The sequence below is a fragment of the Anas acuta genome, chromosome 1 (assembly GCF_963932015.1).
Source record: "Anas acuta chromosome 1, bAnaAcu1.1, whole genome shotgun sequence".
Taxonomy (NCBI): domain Eukaryota; kingdom Metazoa; phylum Chordata; class Aves; order Anseriformes; family Anatidae; genus Anas; species Anas acuta.
In genome coordinates this window covers 174,534,433-174,555,817 of record NC_088979.1, presented here as the reverse complement: position 1 = coordinate 174,555,817, position 21,385 = coordinate 174,534,433, and the positions used below count along the sequence as shown (strand labels likewise).

General features: G+C 36.2%; 1 protein-coding gene across 1 annotated transcript in view; it reads left to right on the top strand.

Annotated features, from left to right (window-relative positions):
* Positions 1–21,385, top strand: part of CNTN1 (contactin 1) — a 249,365-nt gene that overhangs the window by 183,119 nt on the left and 44,861 nt on the right. The window contains exons 11-15 of the mRNA XM_068669412.1: positions 1,766–1,883; positions 3,484–3,634; positions 4,146–4,273; positions 7,790–7,965; positions 20,402–20,522. Of these exons, the coding sequence (XP_068525513.1) occupies positions 1,766–1,883; positions 3,484–3,634; positions 4,146–4,273; positions 7,790–7,965; positions 20,402–20,522 (694 nt within the window). The remainder of the gene's footprint in view (positions 1–1,765; positions 1,884–3,483; positions 3,635–4,145; positions 4,274–7,789; positions 7,966–20,401; positions 20,523–21,385) is intronic.

The following is a 21,385-nucleotide window of genomic DNA, read 5'->3' as shown; positions in this document are numbered from 1 at the left end:
ATTCAGCTCTGAATTCTGACCTTGTCTTTTGACCACATATTTGGGGGAGGGGAAAAGAGAGGTGTGTTTTCCTTTTTTCTCTAGTCCTTTATAAATAAATGCTATTTTCTTCTCTCTAGATGAAAAATGTCATCAGCTTCTCTCTAAAAATAATCTTTTTACCACGTTAAACATAAATGCATATTTAAAAAATGTAAGATGGAATGGAGTCAGTGCAGACAAGGAGATAGAATCATTTTACAATGATCAGTGGTATTCCTATATCATGTGCTTTTACACGTTTTTTCTAGTCACAGAACATTGCAAAATTCCATTCTTTTAGGTGATATGAAGTGTAAGTGATAATTTTTGATAATTTCAGTTTATTGCTCTAGATTTTTTTTAACAAAGTAGATTTTCAGTCCAGGCATTTCAATATGTATTTAATATCCCTTGCTGATACTGTGAGATGAGCTACTAAACAACACAGTAGAAGACTGCATCCATTGAGCTGTGGTGACACTGGCCTTGGTATGCAAACAAAAGAAGAAAATGAGGCAGTTTCTTTGGCTGTATATTGTAAGAAAAAAAATATGAGGTTGGAGGAAAAATAAGGATATCACCATCTGCCATATGGAGATGGCCTAAACCAGAAAAAAACTATGCTTCTGCAGTTATTACAAACAAGTAATTCAACAAGCAAATTACTTGACACTACATTTGGGTTTCACTGACAAAATCTACATACTGGATTGCAGAAAGCAATGTGTAATTCTCCAGTAATATAACAGAAGATTATGCTGTGTTATTTTCCATTTTGAAATCATGTTATGATTTCAAAATGGAAAATAACAAAAATATTTAAATTACATTGAGAAAATAGCTTGTTTCTGAATCATATATATTTAATTAGGTATTTCATTTAGCACAAAACAAATTTCTTGTAAAAAACCTGATCTCTATGTATTTAAATTAAACAGTATAAGAAATATGAGTCCTTTAATCTATTATTTTTTCAGATAAATGTTATTCCTTTCCACTACTCTATGCACTTCAAGTGATTCTTACACAAATTTAATGCATTTCAAAAGAATTTTCACAAGAAAAAGAATTTTTAACATGGTCTTTCAAAAAACAATTGACATCTATTTATAAGGTACAAAATATCCCACCTCATTTTGAGCATTTTTATACACATTTTTTTTTAGAAATAGATCAAGTACTTTATTTTGGTTTACAAAATTTTCTTTTTATATAAAAACAGAGTAACATAGAATGATTTATATGGTGTCCTAGAAGAATCTTTGGAAGAAGTCCTGTCTATTTAGGACTTGCTCTGACCTCTTACTGTTGTAAAAAAATATACATTCATCATAACATTCTGAACACTGGCCATTGTGAAACAAGACTTATGTGTATAAAACGTTTAATTTCTAGTTTCTTATTTCTGTATCAGTAGCGTTTGAATTGGTTTGGTAACAAAGGACTGAAGAACAGATATGTCCACCTAGTGCCACTTAGCTATGATTTTTCCAGAAAAATATTGACACTGATTCTTTCTTTCTTTAGAATTAAGAAGGTGAATGTACACAAAGATGGAAATGTACAGGGATGGAAATGTAGCAGGGATAAAAAGAAAGTCTCATCAGTGCCTTAATGTTATGTGAGGGACTCTCTTCTGAACACAGTCACTGAAAAAAAAGTAAAGAAATGGGAATAGGTGTGAATTCTTCAGTATATGTTGTCTATATGAATATCTTGTTGTTTTATTGATTCTGTGTTTTAGTTCCGGAAAGGTGAACTAAGAATTCAAAGTCTGACCTTTGAAGATGCTGGCATGTATCAGTGTATAGCAGAAAACACACATGGAATTATATATGCAAATGCTGAACTGAAGATTGTGGGTCAGTGAGATTATTTGCTCTATATACTACTTCAGATTTGAGTCTTATTTGCAGGAATTGCTTGGTAACAAATTACTGTGAGCATGAGGGGAAAGAACACTCACTGAATCTAAGTACAATGGGGTTTATTTGAGCTCTCTAGTAAAGTTTTAACAACATGAGCAATCAAGATACTAATTTATGGAAATTGTTTATTACTCTATTTTTTTCTGATATTTGCTTGGTGCTATTACCACACATAGGAAATGATAGTGCAGAAATTATATGAAGTGCATAGAGTCACTGTCAAGCTTGCAAAACATACTGAATAGTGTTTTCTTTTTTGCTCACCTACACTCACTCCTCCATTGGGCAAAATCTGCTTTTTTATGAGCTGTGTTTTCAGGCATCAGGCCTTTGAAAATCTTCCTCTTCACTCTTCCCTTTGCTTTTGCCTTCTATAGCCCATTAAGATCAGTTGCAATATTTGTGTGTGATGTAGCTGTCCCATTTGAAGGCTGGATATAGTTATTAATCCATTGTATTTTCCAAATCACTTTCAGATTCAGAGTGCACAGGCTTAAAATAATTTCTGACCTTTTCACTGATGACATTACAGCAGATGCACTGGCTATTTGATATGGCTTCCATAGAAGATTTCCTTGTAGTAGTTACTCTGTGTTCTTTCCATCTCAAACTCACATCCAGACTTCCCCAAGAGCTATATTTGACCACCCCAATCCATTGCACAGTACTTCATCCTTTACTGTTTCTCCATAGTGATTTACTCACTGCCAGCCTGGATTACCCAGAAATGAGCACTTTTTGCATGAGCGTTTTCAAACGTCATTGTTGGTAAGATGTGGATGTTTAAGCAGACTTCTCTGTACTTCTATAGTTAACTAAAAGCCATATTTCCCCAAGCTGTGCACATATTTGCTGGCATGGTTAATAGTAATGGTACACTGAAATACACAGTAATTAAAAGTATTTCTTTCTCATACTTAGTTATAAATAAAGGAAAAAATAGTAAGCAAAAGTCTGACATCAGGTACATAAGTGTGATACTTGCTACAGTCATCTCTAATTACAGTTGTACATCTCAGGAAGCACTTAAAGATAGCTGGCCAAACAGAAAACTAGAAAGAGAGAGAAGGGAGTAATCTTAAAGTTGCTAGATAAGAGTTTAAAACCACCGAAAAGTAAAACAACATACAATTTGAAGGTGTAATTGACTGAGCAACTTCTTACAGAAGTTGGGCTCTTGGAATCTAAATTTTATTAGGACTGATCAAAAGGCCTTTGAAAAGGAATAACTTTCTATTGATTTCAGTGGGCTTTGATCTTCTTAGATTAAACTTAGATGGAAGTTTAGAAATGAACAAAAAGAAACTTCTGCTGTAACACAGTATATAACTACACAATGATCTTCGCTGTTTCTTTTAGATCACCATCTGCTTCTCACCACATCTTTGTATTATTAATATTTTTCTCACTGGTCTGAATAATGTACATTTGTATACAATTCAATATTTTTATTTTTTTTTTTTAATGTTGCAAACAAATTGTGTTCTTCAGAAAAGTCACTACAAGCAGTACTTGTGTTAATTTTTGCTTTCAGCTTCACCTCCTACATTTGAACTGAACCCTATGAAGAAGAAAATCCTAGCAGCTAAAGGGGGGCGTGTAATCATTGAATGCAAACCTAAAGCTGCTCCTAAGCCAAAATTCTCCTGGAGCAAAGGAACTGAATTGCTTGTAAATGGGAGCCGGTTAGTATCGACTGTTAATGGGCACTATGAATCTGAAAAATGCTGTCTTATGTTTCTATTTAATATGCAGGCTATTCCTCATTTTTGAAGAGTTCATGGGCAGGAGAATGTGTAATTTCAGGAAAATGATATGCCAAAATGTTACTAACAGCGTGGAACCGTAGAGCTAGCAGAGTGTGCAGCTTTAGCCAGTCTGTTTGGTGTTGTTCACATTTCAGAATTGAATTGTATTACAAAAATGTAAGAAAAATATTTAAGTGCTTACTAGTAAATAGAAGTATACTCTCTTGCTCCAGCAATGTGAGGCATCTAATCATGCCACAATCTATTTAAATATTTTTGGATTATAGGGGTGTTTATAAATGCTGTTAGGGATCTATAAACTGCTGTTAGGGATGAGCTTCCAAGAGATGAGTGTGGTGTCTTTTAACTTACTACAATTCCAACTGAAATTATTTCTTTCTGATCTAAATGCTTATTTCCCTTGCTGTAATTTGAAAACTTTCAATAGCATACACATCTGGGATGATGGGAGCCTGGAGATTATCAATATCACAAAGCTGGATGAAGGTCGCTACACCTGTTTTGCAGAAAATAACCGAGGAAAAGCTAATAGCACTGGTGTTCTAGAAATGACAGGTAAACCTCTAAATTGCATTAGTTTGCTTCAGGTTTGCTTCCCACAATTAAAAAACACTATTTTTTGTCCCAGCATTGCAGTACTTTTGCAAGCCACTTCATATCTTTTATTTCTAATTTAGTTGCTCTTTTAAAAATGTATTGCACAGTAGAAACTGGTTACATGTGCACCATTTCAGAAATTGCATCTCAGTTTTCAGGGCTTATTAAATCCAGTCTGTTAAATTAACACATTCTGATGCACTCATTCAACTTGGTAGCTTAGCTCAAGCACAAATGTAGGATCATGACTGGAAGAGAGAAATGGGACTCATATTGACCATCTTTAATTTCTTTTTTTTTTTTTTTTTTCCCTCTGGTGAGGTAAACAAGACTGAAAGAGCATTTCAGTTAAATAAACATGCATTACATTTGTGAGGTAGAAGTGTATAGCCATATAGTTGCATTACTAAATTCCTTTCCCTTACAGATATTAGTATTTACTGGCTGAATACTGATTGAATATCCACAACAGTGTATTTTAAATCTGATGTCAAGTAATAAGTAGCTGTAGAATTAAGAAAGAAAATATGACATTCGTGAACAGTTATGTCTACCAATTCTTACTGGTTGTAGAAATGTAATTTATTAAATACATTTTTTAATGTCTGTTCCAGAAGTCATACTGGATGTGGCAGCTTAATATCACAACACTGATGTACTAATGTAAGAATTAATCTGTATCATCAGATCTGTATCATCAAAAGCATTTTTACAGATGATTTATTGTACTATGAGGAAGTTAGATCCAGTTGTAGGCTGGTCACTAGTGGTGTTCGCCCATTATTGGGGCCAGTTCTCTTCCATATCTTTATCAATGATCTGGATGAGGGGATCAAGTGCACTCTAAGTAAGTTCTCAGATGGCACCAAGTTAGGTGTGTTCATCTGCTCCAGGGTAGGAAGACTTTGCAGAGGGATCTGGATAGGCTGGACCGATGGGCTGAAGCCAACTGTATGAGGTTCAACAAGGCAAAGTGCTGGGTCCTGAGCTTGGGGCACAACAACCCCAAGCAATGCTACAGGCTGGGGGATGAGTGGCTGAAAAGCTGCCCGGTGGAAAGGGATTGAATATGAGCCAGCCATGTGCTCAGATGGCCAAGAAGGCCAACAGCATCCTGGCTTGTGTCAGAAACAGTGTGGCCAGCAGGATTACGGAAATGATTGTCCCTCTGTGCTCAGCTGTAGTGAGGCTGTACCTCAAGTACTGTGTTCAGTTTTGGGCACCTCACTACAAGAAGGACATCTTTGGAGTGTGTCCTAAAAATGGCAGTAAACCTGCTGAAGGATCTGGAACCCAGGTCTGTTAAGGAGTGGCTGAGGGAGCTGGGTTTTTTTACCATAGAGAAAAGGTGTCTCAGGGGAAACCTTATCAGTCTCTACAATTACCTTACAGGAGGCTATAGTGAGGTGGGAATTGGGCTTTTCTCCCAAGCTCCAAGTGATAAGACAAGGGGAAATGGCCTCAAGTTGTGCTAGGGGAGGTTTAGGTTGGATATTAGGAAAAAATTATGAAAGAGTTGTGGAGCATTAGAACAGGCTGCCCTGGGAAGTGATTGAGTCACCATCCCTGGAGGCATTTAAAAGATGAGCAGATGCGGTGCTTAGGGACATGGGTTAGTGGTGGACTTGGCAGTGCTAGGTTAACTGTTGGACATGATAAACTTAGAAGTCTTTTCCAACCTGTGATTCTATGCTGTTGTCTTTATTTTGATTAGTCAGATCTTTTCAATGTTTGCAGTTACTTTTGATCATCTTCTGCAATTTTACATGTCCTAGTATTACCCTCACCCATTTAATTATCTTGAAAGGTTATGTAAATAACCTTTATAATCCAATCATACCTTCTAAAGTCAAGATGAACATTTGCATAGTAAATCTGCACAGTGAAACAATTAAACCATAGCTTTATAAACTCTATAAAATAGGTATAAAAAAGTTCTAAATTTTGGAGTATTCTGCTCTGATTCATCTAAATAGGGATACCAAAGGACTAAGATGCCTCCCTCACGTGACAGCAGAAACAGAATATTCAGATGATGTATTTCAAAATTATTTTCACATTGTGGACAATGATGAGTGTTGACTAAGAATGCTTTGAAAATGGCATTTCCAAGCACTTTGTGTGGCTCATAAAACTTTTCAGATATTGGTTATTACTACAAGAAATATAAAAGTTAAACTGAAGTTGATAGGCACTGTAAAGTCTGATGGCCTTTTGCACATGCTATTTTTACATTGCTTCTGGACCACTTTTTCAGCAACTTCTTAGACTGCTAGTTCTTTATGTAAACATTTAGTAACTCACTAATAGTAGAACCAAACACTGAATGTAGAAGCATAATATTAGAGTGCATCAGTTATCCTAAAGCGTGTCTATAGTAAGGGTTTTAGAGAGAAATATTAACAGCTTTCTCCAAGCACTGAGATACTCCATTCTGAGATACTGAGTAGTTGTGCCATACTCATAGTCTCAGGATTAGGCACTTTTTGTATTAGTAGAGTAGGATCTGGATAAAAGTTTCTCTCCCAGACAGTGTGACAAGAAATGTTTATTAGAGATACTTTGCAGTTACATGTATAATATAGGGTGTAGTGTGTCCTTTGGAGCACACTGAAACCTGGATCTTAACTCGTGGCAATAGCTCTTATGACTATCATCTTCCAGGATTTGGTACCCACTCTTATAGTTGTGAGAAGTTATTATATGCCATGTTGTGAGGAGCAAATATTCAGTGGCTTTTTGTTTCATGATTGTATCTGAGAGAAAAGGAACAAGTATCACAAGTATCCAGTGAGTTTCTTCCATGACCATGTCACTAATTTGCCATAAATTTGATGCATGTACCAAGATCTCTAGCAAGCATTTAACTCTCTGCCTGTTTCTGTTTCTGTAATGATAAGAGGCATTGCTGAGGGGTGTACATCTTTCTTCCTTTTCTTGTATTCATTTTCTTTCAACGTGTAGTTATATGTATAGTTTGTTATACATCCCTTATATTGTTTCTCAGCAGAGAAATTAAGATCTCAGTTCCTGCAAAGCTGTAGTGGAAATTTGATTCAGCCTGACAACTGAGTAGAACTTTCTATTTGTGAAAGAGACAGGTTTTTAAACATACGAAATACTATAATTAAAACAAGAAATACACAAATACAACACAGGTCACATAAGATTCTTAACATGTCTTCTCTCTACCTGGGATATAGTGAAAGAATAAAAATAGCTTTGAATAGTTAGTAATATGATTCAGAGACAGAACCATAACCACTTTCAAAGGACAGCTAAATACAAGTTAGGCATTTCAGTTGTTGAAGTTTTCCTTTGTTCTGTTTAATTTAATTCTGTCAAATGTAGCTGCATGAATAACATGTAAACTAGAGTTGAGGGAGTGGTTTCATGTATAATCAGTTACAGAGCTGAGCTTATATTTGCATAAACTCTTATTGGAATTTTCCATGTTTGCTGTTAACTTCACAGAAGCTACAAGGATTACTTTAGCGCCGCTGAATGTTGATGTCACCGTTGGAGAGAATGCTACCATGCAATGCATTGCATCCCATGATCCCACATTAGACCTGACATTTATTTGGTCTCTAAATGGCTTTGTAATAGATTTTGAGAAAGAACATGAGCATTATGAAAGGAATGTTATGGTAAGATACTACAGATCTTTATTTAATATGTGAAATATTAGTTTTCTTTATCACAAATTGTCCTTTGTGTTTTACTTTTTCAGTTGTGGTGGTTCAAGTCTGTATAAATACAGTAGAATAAAAACATAATATAAAATTACTTTAGACACCATACAGACATGTAGACACTTGCAGGTAGATACCTGAATTCAGATATCTAAATTGATGTAAGTATTTTGATATTTCAGTGAAATCCCACTCTGATGAAGAGTGAATACAACTGGTAAGTAGGTAGCTTGATAGTAAACAGGGTGCAGATTATCTTGGAAAAGCATGCATATACATTCACTTTAACTTGCCCATGTTTTTCTCATCAACATTTCTGGAATTTGGCACAAGGCTGGGCCAGATGGTGGGTAGGAGTCAAACAGTCTGTAAACACTGAGCAAGAAGAGTTTGTGTGAAGTCTAAACAAGTTAATACAAAGACACTTATTTTGGCACATAGAAAGAAGAATTATAGACCTTTTGTGTTTGCGTGTATGGTTATCTCTTTACAGACTTCTGTCAGGCTTATTCAAAATTAATACCTTAAGCCAAAATACTTTCTGGCTGTGTCTAATGATAATTTATGTAATATTCAACCACAACCTCAGAGTGTGTGTATATTTATTCTGTTGTTCTGAGTTTAAATGATGTAAAAATACTCAAATTTAGATAGAGATTCTGTTCATGCTCCCAAGAGAAACTTGTGTGTGGAGAGAAAAGGTTGCTAACAGTGCCTGTGAAGTCAAGAACTCCAGGGCTTGGGGTCAGTTTCAGCTGTCTTCAAACTTATCTGCCTTCTAACAGTAGCTCCTACAGAGTCTTTGTCCTAAACCAGCAACATAATTTAATTTTTCATTGACCAAGAGATTATTTTTTCTGATATTATTTTTGAATATCTGTTTATCTCCAAGTGAGAAGATATTTCAAGCATAGCTAGTTTAGTCTGATTTGGAACAAACCAGTCCTTCAAAGGCCCAGAGCTTACTTAGCCTGCTCATTTGCTGAGTTGTAAGCACCCCTAAGAAGTCACCATGCTCTCTTTCAGTAAGATAATGTCTTTGTCCAAAAAGACAGTAGAACTATACGATGGTCAGCTAGAAAACATTGAAACCCAAAGACATAAATCTCTTTCTGAAATAGAGCTCCTGAAAGTCTATGTCCAAACTCAGTAGCAGAGTACTACGGAATTAGAAAAGTGTTATTTTATGTTCTGCTTATGTTATGTTTATATCTATAAACTATGTAGATTTACACTAATACTCCAGCATCATCCAAAAAAAATCCTGCATGTGGCTGTTAGGCCACACTTTTGATGTCTTTATTTCCACATAGGTACTGATCAGTACATAGCAGTAGCTTGGAGAAGCTTGAATCACCTCCTAACAACATTAATTTTTCCCCAGATAAATGCCAGAATGAGTCTGCGTGTTGGTCAAAATAAAAGCTTAAAGAATAAAGCTTCTATTGAACGTATTCTGTGTAAAAGGAATCCTTGTAAAAAGAACCATTCCTCATTTTGTACATTCTCTTTTAGTTGCTTGTTTTTAACCACTTGACAGAAGTCGTACAAAGAAGTTGTGTTACACTAAACAGCAAATCTGACTAAAAGAGTAGATGAAACAATGACTTTGGTGCAGAAGAAAGGTGAAACTGCCTTTACCGAGGACTTTGTAATGTAAAGCCTGAACTTTCTCCATCCGTTTTTCATGCATTGAAGAAAAGTTATCATGGACATTCACCTCTGAGTTGTCCTTTTAACAATGAAAATAGAAGGAAGTACATATATATATATATATATTTAGGAATTTTATTCTGAAATTTAATCACAATTTTAGGACACTTCCTACCAAAACATGTCTACAGAATGAGTCTGGGGCCAAATACAGGCTTCAGCAAGTGTAGGGCATAAATCTCTCTGAAGTTTGACTTAGTATTTAGCTTTCCAGCCAGCTGCTTCATCTTTCAGAGATAGCTGGTGGTCCTTCATCTCCTGATCCCGAATTCTTCCCAACTCTGCAGTATTTTAGCTGATTTACTGAAGTAATTGATTTTAAAAACCAAATTAACCTGTCCGGAGACAGAGAGAGAGGTGTTTCACTTCATGTAGGTGATGAATCTTGTGCTAGATGTAACTTGGATCCTTGAATAGATTATAGAGATGCTTAATCCATAGTATGCAGAAGTAGCTGAGGTGTGACTAACTATTAATTCATTTAGACTGTTAAAGTTAAGTAGCTTAGAACCAAACATCAATTAATTTGTCAGAGTGTAGCGTATTTTTCCTGAGGGATGATTCTTAGTTTGTTATGTTCCTTTTGCATTTGATCAATACGGGTATAAATAATTGAAGCTGGAGAAGATTGTTGGTTTGTATTTCTGAGCCTTATTTTTGCTTTCAAATGCAAAGTAAGTGCAGACCATTTCTGTTCCTCTTCCACAAGCAACTCGTTCTTCATCACTGAGGACAGAGTGGGCACTAGGATTGCATTCCAAGTCTGTAGCTGAGATTTGTAGTTATTTCAGGATTCAGCACTTAATATAGGATATATTTTTTAAACGTAAGGGATTAAATATAAATGTTTATATATGGGGTGTAATTGAAAGGAATATGTACTTTCAACATTTCTGTTTCATTTGTTATCATTTTCTTACATAAAGGTGTTATGCCCCCTCTCTCCCCCTTTTTAATGAGTAAAGGGATGTTCTCCTGCCTATTGCTTGCATCTCTTTTGCAATTCTCATCTGAAGTCACTGGGTGGCAGGTTTGCTCAGGCTTTCTCGGGTGCAAAGGCATGAGCTGTTGTGTGTGCAGCAGCCCTAACTCCCATACTGCCACACAACTCTTCACAAACATAAAAAAATATATATTCCATCATGAATATTGCAATTACTGGCCATATGATGCATGCCCTCTGCTATAATTTCCTGTTGTTGAAGGATCCTACTCTATCTTTCTGATAATATCACTATTAATTTGTGTTGACAATGCAGATCAACATGCGGAAACTTGATACAGCTACAATATTTCAATTCTGAATATAATATTAATATTGTTGTCACATACATATAATTGAATGCTAATGAAATTCATGTAAATACCTGCATACGTCTCTTTTTCTTTAAATGGAAGCATTAGTAACTTCATCATTTGCTAAAGGCAAAGCTAATTTGCATTACATTAGTACTAAAACTCATTTATCAAAACAACATTTGCCAGTACTGTTTTGATTTCACATGACCAAGTATGACAGTGATATTTAGAATGAAAAATATACATACTATTTGGTTAACTTTCGAAGTGTTAAATGGAGTCTACAAAATCTTACTATTAAATTTCTTGCTTTTGAATTATGTATGGTTCTTATTTAATTGAGAAAGTAGACATTAACATTTCCTTTCAAATCCTGTGCAGATATAGCACTTCAAGTAATCAGGAAACTTCTGATGTTTGGTCATTTGTTACTTATGGATCTCAATTTTGTCATGTATATTTAAAGATTGAAAGGCTTACTTTTAATTCATATTTTAAATTACATATGCTATCCAAATAAATTTTGTTATTACTAAACATTCTCTTTTATATGTGAAAGTAAAGGTGTATAATTCTATTTTTAATGTATACTTGGAACACTATAGTTATTTTGCATAGATAGTCAGAAAGAGTAACTCCATAATTTGGCCGGTTCCAGTCAGAAATTTGGTCCTTCCCTTCCCTTCCCTTCCCTTCCCTTCCCTTCCCTTCCCTTCCCTTCCCTTCCCTTCCCTTCCCTTCCCTTCCCTTCCCTTCCCTTCCCTTCCCTTCCCTTCCCTTCCCTTCCCTTCCCTTCCCTTCCCTTCCCTTCCCTTCCCTTCCCTTCCCTTCCCTTCCCTTCCCTTCCCTTCCCTTCCCTTCCCTTCCCTTCCCTTCCCTTCCCTTCCCTTCCCTTCCCTTCCCTTCCCTTCCCTTCCCTTCCCTTCCCTTCCCTTCCCTTCCCTTCCCTTCCCTTCCCTTCCCTTCCCTTCCCTTCCCTTCCCTTCCCTTCCCTTCCCTTCCCTTCCCTTCCCTTCCCTCCAGAATTTTTGTTAGGCTGTTCCTAGGCCAGGAAAGGTGTCATTCGGGACATTGTGTAGCATTGCAACCAAGTAAGAAGCTCTCCCAGAACGAGGAGCACTCTTTGAGATGGTGCTGACACACCCCATTGACATGAGTGCTACTAGGCAGGAATTAAAATGTACTGAATCCATGCTGGCTCTGAAGTCAGGCCTTTGCATTGTGCTCTCCAGTGTTCACAGAGACATGACACAAAGGTGACAAAACATGTTTGGCACAGAACTTGCAGGACTTGTTGCTCAGGCTCTATTTGGCTTTGATGTCACTTCTGAATCCAAGCTGTCTGTGCATAATTGTGCAGCAGTGCGGACTGAACATCACTGCATTCTCAAAAGCCTTTTTGTTTTGTTTTGTTTTGTTTTTTAGTTCTGTATTCAAATACTATTCATCTTACCTTACCCCTCTCCAAAGTGCAGAAAACTTTGCAGTCTTCAAGAACCACATTCATAATGCTCTGAAGAAGTGTGGCCAGACAGCTACTTTTCATTAAAGTAAATCACAGGTGGAAGGGCCTGTTTCTTTGCTTTGACTGCAAAAGGTGTTTAGGTCAGATACCAAAATCCACACTATAGATGTCTGAAATAGGTGAGATGATTTCTAGATTGGAGACAGCATTTGCCAAAACAGAAAGTTCTCCAAAACAGATGTTTTTGTAAACCACAGAGAGTAAGTTGGACTGTAAAATCCTATTGGAGAAGAATAGCTTAATACCTGCTTGGGTTTTGTAAGTCATAGTTTGAAAAGAATGATGATTCCTTGTTTGGATGTGGTAGACAAAAATATATTGCTGTATGTTCCCGCTTTAACAGATTACTGAACAGTTTTACTGTATAAATCTCTCTTCTACACTCCACAGTCTTCTGCAGCAGAAAAGATACAAAGGTGTTTGTTTTAATTTTTCTTCACTGCTTCCCATGGTAATCTTCCTTGCAGAGTGTTGAGTCTATGTACAGCTAAATGACAGGAAATCAATAGAAAGTTCACCCGGAGAACTGAAGAATTAGAGGAAAATATTTAGATAGGGAAGCTCAGTTACCTACTGATGAGGAAGAAGCAGCTTGGTGTGGACTGGAACGAAACCTGGGAGTCAGAGGCATAGTGAGCTCGTTCAATACAGTTTATTGAATATATTGAGGGGATAGATGGTTGTTCATGAAGCATGGCCAACCAAATCATTTGAGCTTCTACTTTTTCTGAAAGAGACACAGGACTCTCCAAAGGCACTGTCTCAATACATTGCTTTCAGTGCCCTAATGCATTAGGGAGAGACTTTAGACATGAGTGAGTTTGAAGTCACATATTTTGGCTACGTTTGGGGAAAGAGACTTAATAGTAATGTAGCAAGCATGGAATGAGATGGATGGAGTCAGTGGTTAAAAGCAAGGAGGAGCAGGAAAGCAAAAGACAGAGATGAGCGTGAAGCCAAAAAGCAGTTAGCTCTGACTGAAGGCATTGAGGAAACCTATTATTAATCTGCAGTGCTATTTCCAGCACAAAGAAATATAGTTTATTTAAAGGGATCAAGATATGCCAATTTCTGTTCTAGAACTAAAAAAACAACAAACAAAAAAAAAATACAAAATCAGTCAACCTGTAACCTTATGTGCTTGTGAGTCTTCACAAACTGCCAAAATCCATGTATCATCCCTATTTAGCTAAACAGGACCTGAAAAAGCTACATGGGTTCACCACTACACGTAGAAATATAGTTGGCAGTTTATTCTGAATTTTCATCATCAACCATAAGGCTGTGAGCCATGAGTACAAGTGAACAAATATCTAGTCTTTTCTTTTTCCTCTTAGAAGTAAAATAACAGGGCATATTACCACAGGGGTGCTGGTACAAAGCATACTATCCTGAGGCAGTTGCAGTGGTATGCTGAATGGGGAAGAATAATATATTTGTTGGAAATATTTTCCAGTCCACATTTCAGGGGTAGAATTAGCACTGTACTTCCTTTACATATAAATATAGTTCACTGAAGGAAGAGATTCTTTAGTGGGAATGGCCCTGTCATCATTATCCTGCTGTTTTGTGTTTTTTTTTATTTACCCGTAACTTTTATGCCAGCTGTAGCTTATAAAGCAAAGTGAGATAAGCTCTTCTGTGAATGGAATTGAGACACTAGAACTGCATTGATGTTGTTGTCCCCATGTCATCTCTGATCTCAATATCAAGAAAGTAGCTACAATCACATTTACATTAACATTCATCAACAGCTGTTGGATTTTCTGTACAGGAACAAAATAATTCAGGCGAACTCATTTAAAGTTCATAGTTAAACATTATTTTTTTTTAATACCTATAATTTATCACTAGCTTTGAAAAAAAAGCTGATCTCATCTCCAAGAATCCCATCTCTTCCAAATTACTTCTTAATTATTGTTTTATTATCATACCTCCACTGTGTATTAAAACACATGTGAAGGTTTGTGTTTGCAAACCTGACTTAAAAAATCTCTGTTTATCAGATTCTTATGTAGTTTTGTTATTACAAAGGGCTCGTTAGCTTCATAGTAACATAAGGTACTTTATTGTTGCTGAGGTTGTAACAGAAGTGATACTCCTTTCAAACAGAAGACTAGGCACTTGTAAATGATTTTCCATCATGTAGGGTCATATTCTGATGGCATTTAGTAGTTTTGTGCACTGGCAAAGGTGATTGTTAGAAAGGAACAGTGAATCTCAGAAATAGAGCATACAGTACTATTTTTGACATCACTATTAAAGCATAAATATAGGGTTCATATGATGAAAGTCTTTGCTTGAAACTTGGTAAATATCTGAGTGGTGAACCACAGATACACTTGGAACATCCTTGAATACTGCTGTCACAATTTCCAGTCTGTGATTCATTTTTTCCTGTATTAAGGAAGGCATTTTTTAACTTAGCCAAGCTGAGGTTTTTGAAATGAAAACATACAGTGCATTCATATCTAATTTGTGGACAGAATCTGCTGATGCCCATACTCCTTATGTGCTTTGTAAGCTCTTCTTTTACCACCAAGAACTTGGGCTTCTTCTGAAGCATGGAAAGCTTTATCACCAACCATATAAAGCTGTGATTCAGGAGAACTTCTGAACCAACATGGTGTGATACCATATCTATGGTTTGATGAATTTTTAATTATGTTATGTTTTTCCATGTTTTCTGTCACTTAGATTTTAAAACGAAGTTCCCATAGGGGAAATTATTATTAGAATGAGCATATGGGTACATCATTAATAAATACAGAATGTTAATTTGTTAACATAAGAATTAAGGAGTACTAAGACTTAAGAATTTGTAATCATTTGTATGAAATAATAATATGATTATGATAATTCTTAATATATACAGTTTTTGTGAACCTTATTGGACTGGACAAACTGCATATGTTTCTTTGCAGATCAAAGTGCAAGCAATAGTCAGAGACTCACAGGCAGTATGGTCCTCTCCAGGATGATATTTATATGCTACAGGTTTATACAGAGTGCTAAAATAGAGGACCATTTATCTCTTTAAAAAATAAAAAATAAAAACACACACACAGAAACTCAAGGGTTTTGAAGTTCTGCAACTTCTTTGTTGTAATTTTTGGAGGTCAGAAGAACAGGTAGCTGCCCTTCTCTACTCCCACAGCAGTACTGACACTCCCAGTGATTTTTCTTCCTGAAAGCTGTTGACAGCATTGCGTAGCCCACTGTAGACAAAAAAGGCTTACCTGTGGTTAGTCAGGCAGCCAGCCAACATTCGTTTATTCAGTAATCCCCACAGATTTTCAAAGGCTGCTGTCCTTGAAAGCAATACCCCTGGAATTCTCATGAATTAACTAGGGGGCAGCCATACAGAAATGCCATCATTCCAGACTCAACTCATGTCTGGATCCTACTTGCACTTTGGAAAATTGTTGTATTAGTTATGACATATTAGTTAAGACCTGTCATATTAGTTATGTGTGGAAAGTGCAAATATGTATATACATACATGTATGAATGTATATCTTAACATGGGTATAGTTTAATAATGTCTAAAAAGAAAATAATCAAGATGATTTTTAAGATGCCTTCCAACCCAAGCCATTCTATGATTCTATGATAAACAGAGAAAATAAGCACTCATACACGGGATTTTTCAGTGATCCAGTTGATCTGTGTAATCACTGCTAAGAACTCTTGTGTGACCTGGAACTTAGAAAGGACAGTGTAACCTGTATTTCTGTATGACCCTACATCCCTACATGGCAATCAAGAAGTATTTCTAGCCAGAATTAAGCATTCTCTTTTATATGTTCTCAATTCTAGTTTTTATCAGTTGAAACTGTTTACCTCAATAATTTCTTAAAGATGTGAATTCTTGTGTTAGAACAAAAAAAAAAAAAAAAAAAAAAAAAAAAAAAATTGGTGTTAACTGATTTAATTTTTTACTGGAATTTTAAGTGATCAGAAGTTTAAACTGACATCCAAAATCCTCACTAGAGTTTGGAAAGGAAAAGGATAGTTTTATCTGGCTATTTTTATTTCCCTAAATATGAACTGAACCGGCATTCTGCTTTCAGAACATTTGGAAAATATTTAACCTCTTTTTTTTTTTTTTTTTTCTTTCCTTCTCATTTTCAGACAGGAAACAAAAAGTTGATGACATAACTTTATGTAATTTATTCAAAATGTGTAATACAGGGACACTAATGACAGCCCATCATATTTTAGATTGTACTGAAGGTCTTTGTTGTTCCCTAGAACCATCCAGTGATGATAACACCATTTCTTATGCCTAAATATTTAACAATTTCTTTCTTACATACCATTTTGCATCTGAATTCTTTTTGTTGCTGCCTGTGAAGGTTTCAGGATTGCAGGGTTTGTTTTTTATAACAAAATGAGATTTCTGATCAGTCTGAATGTTGCCCCTTCCAGTTTGTGTGATATAAATCCATCTGTTAATCTTTTGTAACAGTTTGACTTTAATGAAAACAGCCAGATATATTTTGGAGAGAATTTTTTTTCTTTTCTGAAATACCTTAAAGACTACCAGATGTATAACCATGTGATTTAGCTTAGAAATCTTTTTATTCATTCATTTATTCATTTATGTATTTATTTATTCATTTTTGCATATCTGTTCAAGCACAGGTAACTGAAGATAACAAACCTTATAGCCATCTGAAAATATGGCTATATGTTTTCCCCAAATATAGCCATTCAGACATCATAAAGATTAGCACTTTGCATCCTAGAGATTTTCTTCAGAATGTAATTTGTAGGTTTGTCAGAGTTTCATCCAAATTGAAGGACTTTTTCCAAAACACAAGATGACAGTAGTCATTATGGGTTGTCCAAAGGCCACAAGGTAATGAAGTATTACATAAGCTTCTAAGAGAACTGGAGAAAATTTGCAAAGACTGCATAGATCATCTCTTGAATCACGTAACGTGGTAATAAAACAATTAAGGCCTATAGGCCTATCAGTCTGACCTCAGTGCTGGGGAAGCTCATGGAGCAGATTAGGTTGAGTGCCACCACACAGCACCTACAGGGCAACCCAGTGATCAGGCCAAGTCAGCACGGGTTTATCAAAGGCAGGCCCTCAGCTCTGGTGAGGCTCCACCTTGAATACTGTTTTCAGTTCTGGGCCCCTCAGTACAAGAAGGACATCAAGGCCCTGGAACATGTCCAGAGAACGGCAACAAAGCTGGTCCTAAGACCAGTTCTAGACCCCAAAAAAGGGTCTAGAAAATAAGTCTTATGTGAAGCGGCTGAGGGAACTGGGGTTGTTTAGCTTGGAGAAGAGAAGGCTCAAGGGAGACCTTATTGTACTTTACATTTACCTTTACATTTACCTTAGAGGAGGCCATAGCGAGGTGGGGATTGGTCTCTTCTCCCAAGCACCAAGAGGTGAGGGGAAATGGGCTAAAGTTGCACGAGGGGAGGTTTAGGTTGGACACTTGGAGAACTTTCTTTGCTGAAAGAGTTGTGCAGCATTGGAACAGGCTGCCCAGGGAAGTGATTGAGTCACCATCCCAGAGGTCTTCAAGAAACATGTAGACTTAGAACTTAGTAGCATGGTTTAGTGATGGAGTTTAGTACTAGGTTAAAGGTTGGACTAGATGATCATAGTGGTCTTTTCCAACCTGAATGATTCTACGATTCTGTATTACTAAGGACTTCATCTTTGCATTAGACTCCTGTGTTTGAGAAATTCCTTTTGTACTGCAGTGTTCATTATATAATGCTGAATCCCATCACTATATTTATATGAATGCAGGTAATACTGACACCTAGTGTAGTATATCCCTCTAAGTTAGTTATTTTTATTGTTTCCATTTTAAATACTATATTCTGTATATCTGTTAAATCATGTTTTATTCTCTTTATATATTACATATTAAAAGCCTGCTAGAAATTCTGATTGAAATTTTAAAACATCATACAGAAATACTTAGACATTATAAACTCTTATGCTATATTCTGATTAGAACCAACAGATTTTAAATCTTTGACAATGGAGATGTACTTTCTCTGTTAATTTGCTAAATTAACTAATTTGCTAATTTCTCTGTAAATTCGCTAGGTGGAAACACCTTCAACACACCCAAAAAAAACCAACAACCAACCCAAAAAATCAGAACAAAACCCAACAAGTGTCTTTTATTAGGCAAGTTAAAAACAGTCAGCTTCTTCTTGATATATCTAGCTACCTGGGCTAAAAGTTTTCCAAAGGGAATTCAAAAAGAGTCAGATTTCCAAAGCATTATGTGAAGAAATCTGAGTTGTTGTTGGGTTTTTATTATTTATTTTATTTTATTTTATTTTATTTTATTTTATTTTATTTTATTTTATTTTATTTTATTTTATTTTATTTTATTTTATTTTATTTTATTTTATTTTATTTTATTTTATTATTTTAATGTTCCTACTTGATTTTCATTCAAGTAAATAGAAATTACACTGAAAAGGTAAAAGATTGAAGACATCCAACAATGTGACAGTGAAGCAAATGTAGTATGTATATTGAGTATGGTGCAAATACACCTGGCAGCAGTGGCTGCCAGCAGATATTTTGGAGAAGTCAACGGAAAGGGAGTTGCCTCAGTTCCTTTTATCTGGTTCTGAGGTCAGCTGGTACATGAAGGCGAAATTTGCCAAACTTTCTACTTTTGCAAACCAGTGTGGAGAAAACCGTGTTTCCAGGGATCTCTTGTGTGCTAGGTGCCATGTGTTGGCTGGGGTTCCTTTTAGTGTGGTCCAAAATTGTGCATGGTAAGCATGCCAGAAATTAAACAGCATACACAGGTATTTCTGCAGCAGAAATGGCATTTCATAATGGAACAGCTCTCCTGGTAGGACTGAGAAGTCTAAAGTGGAGTCAGCTGTTTTGTTATCGGTGCTGGAGGTTTTCAGATCCTTGTGTTAGCCTATTGCTTGTCAATTTAAAGTGGATGGCCTGTGAGATGGAATTCATGAGTCTGAAGTTAGACATTGCAGTCTTGCACTGGTGAAAAGTCTTGGGGAAGGATTAGGGTCTGTGATGATGAGAACGAAAAGGAGGAGGACAAGGAGGAGGAGGAGTCTGTGAGCCTCATTGAATGGTAAATTGCTTCCCTGAAACCCTTTGCCATGGCACTGTGGAGGCTGAGGCAAGTGGGGACAGCATGGCTGGTCCTTGCTTGCCCCAAGTGGGGCAGGTCCAGTAGCAGCAGCCAGCGCTGTGCACAGCACAGGACCAGGGCAGGTCCATAGAAAGCCAGGCCAAGGTCAGGCTAGGATGGCAGCTGGCCACTCAGGGATGACTAGGCCAAGCCATAATGTAGTGAGAGCAGTAGCTAGGCTTTGCTTGTAACCTCTCTGTGATAAAAACATTTGTGCTGTTTTAGGTTTGTAAAGGAAGAGCCACACAGCATTGGTGGCTCTCTTAGTAGGTCTCCATGACACTGTTATCATACGAACATGCATAAATAACATGTAATGGTATAGAGGAATCATCTGATTGCTGTTTATGAAAAAAAAATAGGCCTGACTAAATCTAATGTTCAGATGTGGTCTTAAAATAGTAGAAAATAGGGAATGTCAGCTTCTGAAGAAACACCTACTTAACAGATCTCTTAAGAAAGACATTTGTTTTTTCATATGTAGTAAAGATCAGAAGCTCTTCAAGAAACACAGGACACTTTCAACAGCTGTCATATAAATTAAATATATCTTTGAGAGTGATCTGATCTTGAAGTAAGTACTCATTTCTTGGAAATAACAACCACTGTATATCAGTTGGGAGGTACATGTAGATAGGTATCAGTTATACAGGGATGTTTACCAGCTTCATTAAGTACTGTTTTTTAACAGATTAAGTCCAATGGTGAACTGCTTATTAAAAACGTCCAGCTGCGGCATGCAGGAAGATACACGTGCACCGCACAGACAATTGTTGACAATTCTTCAGCTTCAGCTGACCTTGTTGTAAGAGGTAAGGTTCTCCAGGTAAAAGAGAAATGTGTCTGGTTTTCATCTAGATAAGCAGAATGTGAAGTCCTTAAAGTACTGCTCAGGGTACTTATTCTGTTCCAGACACTTAAATATTTAACTCAATGTGTGTTTTCCTGGAAATCAATAAAAAAAAATATTATGTATACTTTTCTTTTATGAAGAATTTATGAATTATTATGTATACTTTTCTTCTGTTTAAGTAATTTTTAGATACTTTAATTTGGTGTTTATTATTAAATAGCAAAGTAGATTGTAAGTATCATTTCAATATACTTAATTTATAACATTTTAAGAAGACATATCTGTTTTCTCATAATGCAGTTTTGATTACATTAACGTGTGTAACACTAAGCCTACATTAAAAGGATTCCTGGTTTTCAAATGACAGAAAAACGGAGTTAAGGTTATAACTCCACTGTTAACTTATTCTTTTATCTGTAAGAATGACTGCAGTCTCAAAATGCTGTACGTGCTCATATGGTACGTACCCTACAAAGTATGTTTCCATGCATGGTTTCAGGAGCATGAGTTAATTCATGTCCTTTGGGCTTTTTACTTCATTTTGTGCCTCCAGATACATCTTCTAAAGTGTTAATGCTCTGTAATGCTGACAATTCGAATCAGATATAACTTGTACTTGGGTCTACGCAGCAATCATGTTTTGATCCCATTCCAGTTGTACTATACATCTGGATAGTAACTGGAGTATAACTTGTGCCTTGATTCTGAGTTTTTGCCATCTATGGATGTTGTGCACTTCAATATTTCTGTATTTATTTTTCACTGGGTGTTAACAAACAGTGAAATGTCATCAGTATGGCGTGAAATGTCAAAGCAAATGTG